Below are 7,824 nucleotides of genomic sequence, written 5' to 3'. Positions count from 1 at the left end.
TTTTTACCCTGTATAACGTTTTATATAACCATTTTTAAAATTCTATCTGTGTGTGTGTAAGTGTGCACATGAATGCGTAGGAACACACACACTCGTACACTCGCTTTCTGTTTTGTTTTTTTTTTTTTTTACTAGGGATGCTGTGTAATGGATTTGTGGGAAGTATGTCCGCAGATGGTTTGTATGAACAAAGGAGGCACATTCTACGATGGTTATATCGGTGTTATGAATCAGAATTTCCGCATGTCTCTCACACTACCCCCTGATGGTTCTCTCCAGGAAGCTGAGATAAAGTTTCAGCCTGATCTTTACTATCTTTTAATTGAGCACCAACCATTGATCAAACAGCGTCTCAGTCAGTGCCCAAATGTTACAGCTTTTCTACAGGAATTGAAAGTATGTTTAAACCATCTTTTTTTTACATGTTACACTAGCTACCTTCATTCATCATCTTTTAACGTCTGTTATCGATGCTGGCATGGGTTGGGCTGTTTGGCCAGAGCTGGCATGCTGGAAGGCTGCACCAGACTCCAGTCTGATTCGGCATGGTTTTCTACGGCTGGATGCCCTTCCTAATACCAACCATTTTACAGAGTGTAATGAGTGCTTTAATGTGCCACTGGTACAGGTGCCATTTACACGACCCCGGCCATGCCTATGATTTCAGTTGGCTTGATGGGTCTTCTTCTCAAGCCCAGCATATCCCTAAGGGTCTCGCTCATTTGTCAATGCCTCTGTAATGCTCAACGATTGAAAGGTGCTTTTTGTGCCAGTTACGTGACACTAAGATTGGCTACATTGCCTCAGTAATTATTCTAATAAAATAATTATTATGTATAATATCACCATATTCTCTCTCACATTCAAGAAAACTGCTGAGATGTTAGAGTGATGAGCAAGCATGGGTAAGTACTGTCATGCATTTCCTCTCTTCTATATATCTGTAACCTTTATTGTAATTAAATGAATAAAGTCACAGGTGTGGCTGTGTAGTTGTGTGGCAAGAAGCTTCCCTCCCAACCACATTGTTCCAGGTTCAGTCCCACTGCATGGCAGCTTGGGCAAGTGTTTTCTACTATAGCCTCAGGTTGACCAAAGCCTTGCGAGTCGATTTGGTGGATGGAAACTGAAAGAAGCCCGTCGTATATATATATATGTATATATATATGTATGTGTATGTATATGTTTGTGTCTGTGTTTGTCCCCCCAACATCGCTTGAGAACCGATGCTGGTGTGTTTACGTTCCTGTAACTTAGCGGTTCAGCAAAAGAGACCGATAGAATAAGTACTAGGCTTACAAAGAATAAGTCCTGGGATTGATTTCTTTGACTAAAGGTAGTGCTCCAGCATGACCACAGTCAAATGACTGAAACAAGTAAAAGGGTAATGGCACATAAAAGACACCATTTCGAGCGTGGCCGTTTTCGTGCGGGTGACACGTAAAAGCACCCACTACACTCTCTGAGTGGTTGGCGTTAGGAAGGGCATCCAGCTGTAGAAACTCTGCCAAATTAGATTGGAGCCTGGTGTAGCCATCCGGTTGCACCAGTCCTCAGTCAAATCGTCCAACCGATGCTAGCATGGAAAGCGGACGTTAAAGGATGATGATGATGATGATGATATATATATATTTTGAATATATTCTGTTGCTGATGACATAAAAGACATCTGTTGTTGGACTCACTATTTACAGTGGGGTTTTGAACAATGCCGTATATACAGCGAATAACAATAACAATAAACAAAACAAATAATAAAAATTCCCGAAAGGTAGGGAGTTCTTCACAGGGACAACTGAGGAACTCCACACAGTCTGGTTATTCTAACCGTCAGATGCACCTCAGTAGGCGCCTCTCTCCTCAACTCCTCTGGTTTACAAACGAAAGTTCAGAGCCATCCTTACCACATTCACCCACCTTTCAACAAATTTAATGAAGGGCAGAACTTCTCTCTCTACTCTCACTTTCCTTTTAAAGTGGAACTTGAAAAAGTCGATGAGGGCTTGGCTGAAGAGATTTGATGTACCAAGTCTACTAGCTTAAGCCTACAAATTTATGAGAATGATATTGAGATAAATGAATGTATTGTAGAAAGAATTTAATTGGAAATTGTTTTTTTTTTTTTTTCTTGCAGGTTCTTCTTGAAAAAGTTGTTGAAAAACCTAACAGATCATCAGAACAATTTTTCCGAGTACCGAATCGATTGCTTAATGAGTTGAAGCAACTTGGCTGGGATAAATTGGTTTACATTGGTCCTGCTTTTAAAAAACTGCATCTCAGCAAGCAAGACGAAGAAGGGCGCACTCATATATTGAAGATACAACTTCATGCTGAACACCCTCGGGTACAACCTACCTGTGTTACTGACCTTCCAAAAATGTTTAAATACACCTGGAATCCAAACAGTAAACTGTTTGATCTTTACGCCCAGTTTGAAAGAGTTATCCAGTCTTATCAGATGTTCTGGAATGCTATGGAAGAAATTGACCAAAAAACATGGGTTCTGGAACCCGAGAAGCCTACATATAGTGCTACGTTTCGAAGAATAGCGTTAAGTCCAAATTCATCTCTCCAGGTAATATTTGATCCTGACGAACCCCAGAACTTCGTTCAGTGTCACTTCATTGGCGCTGAGAGCGTGGTCGATCCACTTAAGAAAAATCTAAACGCGAATCTCCAGAAATGGGACATGGGTATAAATGTTCTTCAGAATCTTGAAAATTTACTGGAGATTGATTTTCCTTCTCCGGCTTTCACGAAGAAGGAAGAATTTCTTGGGGAATGCGGTATTTGTTATTCATATCGACTTGGCATGGAACTGCCATGTAAAGTGTGTGAAAGTGCCCAGTGTGGTCAACCATATCATCAGTCATGCCTCTATGAATGGTTAAAAACTCTACCATCTAGTCGTTATAGTTACAATATGGTGTTTGGGGAATGCCCAATATGCTTGAAACCTTTATCAGTTACTATTACTACATCTGCAGATTAAAGTGTTTGTAATAATGGTAACACAAATGTTTATCATTATTCCTATGATGTTATTGTTGGATTTTATTTTCTAAATGGCTTCTCAGAAGTTATCATAAATCCTTTCAAATACTTTAATTTAACGGTTATTTATATATAATCGCATCTGTTTCCCATGGTGGCATAGGTTGGATGGTTTGACAGAACCTGGTTTGCTGTAGGGCTGTGCTGATCTCTAGTGTCAGCTTTTCGCATAATTTCTATGGCTGGATGCCCTTCTCAATGCCAATCACATTACAGTGTGTTCCAGGTGCTTTTTCATATGACTGGCCCTCCAAAAGTCACCAAGTAACTTACAAGTCAAGTAAAGAATGGGAAAACAGGAAAAATCAAAAAAAAAAAAAAAAAAAAAAAAAAAAAAAGCCCCTCTCAATAAGAGTGGGGAATATTTGAAAGGTGGGGAGGTGGCCTTATGCCAGCTGTAAGGAGGTTGAAGTGTGATAGCGGTACAAGCACAGTTGTCTTGTTATAGTAAAGAGATGCATGGCTACCCCACACTATATAAGGAGGGGTGGGAGTAGCTAGGGAGAAGATAGAGATGGTGGTGATGAGATGCCAGGACACCTCAAGACACAAGAAGCTTTGCTGTTGTTAACCACTGAACTATGAAGTAAGTGTGGAAGCTGTTGTCAGTCAAGCAGACTGAGTCAAAGAGTGTTATATATATATTCCTGAAGGGCATATCATAATGGTTGTGTTGGGTGGACACATGAGCAAATGATCAGAAATCCAAACCCACAGAATTCCCTGCTAGTATGTCTCATTACAATACCATTACAATTTACAATACAATACAATACCATTACAGTACAAAACCATTATTGCAATACCATAATCCATTATATGTTGATGAAAACTGCTGAAATGTTGGGGTCACAGACAAACTTGTGTATTACTTGTGCATATTTTCTCTCTTATTTATATCTGTAACCTTTATTCTAGCCATCTGAATATAGTTTAAATACTATGTAGCAACTGTTACAGAACAAGAGATCAACACAGCACTGTTATAAGATACCGTTACTTTTACAATTACTGTAATAAATCATTATTACTACAACATACTGCTATTACTGTAAAATATTAATATTCCACTGGTCTTATGATATAGTACTTTTAGAACACAATATTATACATTAGAAAGGTAAAGACCCCTACGGTCATCAATGACCATGGGATTGCAGCTAGAAAAGTTGAAAATAGAGAATTAAAATTTTTATACACTTTATAGGCGCAGAAGTGGCTGTGTGGTAAGTAGCTTGCTTACCAACCACATGGTTCTGGGTTCAGTCCCACTGCATGGCGTCTTGGGCAAGTGTCTCCTACTATAGCCTTGGGCCGACCAAAGCCTTGTGAGTGGATTTGGTAGACGGAAACTGAAAGAAGCCTGTCGTATATATGTATGTGTGTATATATGTTTGTGTGTCTGTGTTTGTCCCCCCCCCCCCGAACATCGCTTGACAACCGATGCTGGTGTGTTTACGTTCCTGTAATCTAGTGGTTCGGCAAAAAGAGACCGATAGAATAAGTACTAGGCTTCCAAAGAATAAGTCCTGGGGTCGATTTGCTTGACTAAAGGCGGTGCTCCAGCATGGCTGCAGTCAAATGACTGAAACAAGTAAAAGAGAGTAAAGAGTTTATACATTTATTATTAAAAATAAATTAGAATGAAGCAAATTTGGTGTTTTCCTTGTTCTTGATGAGTATAATTTTTCTTGTAGATAACAATATTAAATGTAGATCACGTACCAAAGCAGTTTCCTTACACTTAGATCACATACCAAAGTAGCACCATTGTCTTTCCATACTGTTACTATTACATATCACTGTTACAAGATACCATTCTTATTACAACACACTATTGTTGTTATGATATTCCACTGATGCTGTAGGTGTGTCACTTTTTACTATTATAACCAAAGGTGTATATTCCAGGTGTGCACTGCACACCTGGAATTTCAAATTTATTATAAATATTAATTTTACTCATTGATTTAATTACAAATCTTAATGGAAAACTTTGGTTATACCCCTGCTTGAAATTTGGTGGCACTGGTTGTGGCTGCATACTCAGTGATGGTGACGTCATATTTGTTGTTGATGAGATTTTTGACCAACAGGACCACTAATGGGATCCAAGCACTGCAACATCGATGGACGAAATGTGTGAATAGCAGGGGAGACTATGTTGAAAAATAAACCTCATTTGGCCAGATTTCATGAGACTAAAAACGATTAATCGAGCAAGATCACAAAGTCAGTCTTTCCCCTATAAATATTAATGAGCAAATCAAAAGGAATGCAAAATGTTCATTTGAAGCGCCGACAGTATGGTACATAACTCTACTTTTGTTAATCCAAGTTATTTCCCTGTATCGTAACTCGTCCCTCTTGATCTTGTTTTTATCCTTATTGCCTACTTATTAATGCACACGCTGGCATGAAGATAGTTGACTAAGCCATTTAAAAAAAGTAAAGTTGAAGTAGTAGTAGTAGTAGTAGTAGTAGCTGCAGTGAAAGCAGCTTTAAACAATTTCAGTCCAACGTGAAATTGTTCATCCAGGACTGCAGATGGAATCTCAGATTTCCTTTTCCTGAGTTGATGTAGAGTTTAAATAATTTCAACACGGATGGGCCGTGGGCTGTACAGTGAAATCTTTTGCGCTCGGTATTGCAGCCTCGGCGCTCTCTGTTCCAGTGCTGGTTCTCTTATGAGAGAATCGATGTGATTCTTTCTCTTGGAAGCTTTTTGGTCAAACGTTCAACACTTGTTTCTATTGCTGTCGTTTTCACTTTATCTGTTAAAGCATCTCGCATCATCAAGTATGATATCGTTTCTTTTTGTTCGCTCTTCAGTAATTGATAGCGCCTGCCTTCTATGTACTTTTGTTTGCCTGGTGTTGTCTTAGATTTTAAGAACTTAGAAGATAAGTAAAAACCGAGTGCTAGTTCGCAAATTAGATTTCTGTTTTACTATAACCATCAACGTATCATACTTATTGTATATACATTGTCAGTTGGCCTGTTACTATCGTTGTTTTTCTGATATAACATCTATTATGGATGTACTGCGTTAAAATCAATAAATATTAGAACAAGGCAAAAATTCATCCGGCAGTAGCCAACGAGAACATCAGATGTATTTTGACCATTTTGGACATTTTCAATGGCACATACTCACAGCCAGGCACAAGCTCGGACGAGAGTTCGTCGTCTCTAATGTAGGAAAAAAATAAATAAAACATTCACTGATGTTGCGAGAAGTCGTTCGGTTGAATAGAAATCAATATATGCAATTAAATTAGGTATCATAGGCGCAGACATGGGTGTGTGTTTAAGAAACTCGCTTTGCAATCCCGTGGTTTCAGGTTCAGTTCCACTTCGTGGTATTTCGAGGAAGTCTTTTCTACCTTAGTCTCGGGCCGACAAATGTGTTCTGAACAAAACTGGTAGAGGTGGAAAGTGTATAGAAACCTACCGTGTGTGTGTGTGCGCGCATGTGTCTGTGTTGCTTACTTTACATCCTGTAATTTAGCGGTGTGGCAAAAGGGGCTGAGAGAAAAAGTAACGAAAAAAAAAAAAAGCAAAAACGAAAAAGAAGAAAGTGTACTGGGGTCAATTTGCTTCGACTGAAAACCCTTCAAGGCCGTGCTTCAGAATGGCCGCAACCCCAATTACTGAAACAAATAAACAACGAAATAGAAACAATATACCCTAAAATGTGTTTTGTTGAACCTATTTACTGGAGGTTCGTCTCAACAGTTACAGCAACAAATATATCCCAACCCCATATATATCAAACTATATCAAAGTTAACAATGAATCTTCTGTTATTGTAGAAAACGATGTTACGAAGCGCCAAAACAGAGTAACAACCAATATACGCACACACACAAGAAAAAAAAGCGATAAATTTTTAATGGACGCCATTTTGAATCGATCGCATTTATTAATATTATCCATGTCTCTTTTGAGTGTAGCAATCTTGTAATAGTCATCAAAGCCTTACATCATCAGTTCACTGAATCACGTTACCGTATTTAATAGAACATTATTTTTAGATTGATTGGCTGTATTTACTTTTCTTCTCATGCTCAGCCAGTGGGCAGCGATGCGTGAACTCTACAGACATTGAAAAATGACAACGTTGGTCTGTATGTTATCACAGCTTCTTAGTGCCAGTGATGGCCATTGTTAACAGTGGTAGAGATGGTAGCGGTGATATTAATAGTGTTGTTGGTGGTGGTGGTGGCGGTGATGGTGGTGTTGGTGGAGGTGTTGTTGGTAGTGATGATAACGATACTGGTGATGTCTCAACATTGCTGTTTCACAGACTGAATCGTATAACATCGTAACGTTCACCAAAGGTCAACGAAATCACCTCTGTTACCACTGCTGCTGCAGCTACTACTTCTACTACTACTACTACTTCTACTACTACTACTACTACTGCTGCTGCTACTGCTACTGCTGCTGCTACTGCTGCTATTACTACTATTACTACTGCTGCTGCTGCTACTACTACTACTATTACTACTGCTGCTACTACTACTACTACTACTACTGCTACTACTACTACTACTACTACTACTATTACTGCTGTTGCTGCTACTACTACTACTACTACTACTACTACTACTATTAATACTGCTACTTCTACTACTACTACTACTACTACTACTACTACTATTACTACTACTACTACTATTACTGCTGCTACTACTACTACTACTACTACTACTACTACTACTACTGCTGCTATTACTACTACTACTACTACTACTACTACTACTA

General features: G+C 38.9%; 1 protein-coding gene across 3 annotated transcripts in view; it reads left to right on the top strand.

The window, feature by feature from the left end:
• The window catches only part of LOC106880838 (E3 ubiquitin-protein ligase FANCL), a 10,155-nt gene extending 6,065 nt beyond the window's left edge, over window positions 1–4,090 (top strand). For all 3 annotated transcript variants that reach the window (XM_014930973.2, XM_052975097.1, XM_052975098.1), the window contains 2 exons: window positions 136–396; window positions 2,135–4,090. In XM_014930973.2, the coding sequence (XP_014786459.2) occupies window positions 136–396; window positions 2,135–2,992 (1,119 nt within the window). In that variant the 3' untranslated portion in view covers window positions 2,993–4,090. The remainder of the gene's footprint in view (window positions 1–135; window positions 397–2,134) is intronic.
• Window positions 4,091–7,824: the final 3,734 nt, after the last annotated feature.

The sequence above is a fragment of the Octopus bimaculoides genome, chromosome 20 (genome assembly GCF_001194135.2).
Source record: "Octopus bimaculoides isolate UCB-OBI-ISO-001 chromosome 20, ASM119413v2, whole genome shotgun sequence".
NCBI lineage: Eukaryota > Metazoa > Mollusca > Cephalopoda > Octopoda > Octopodidae > Octopus > Octopus bimaculoides.
The sequence above is the reverse complement of the archived record's forward strand: the minus strand, read 5'-3'. Positions and strand labels throughout refer to the sequence as shown.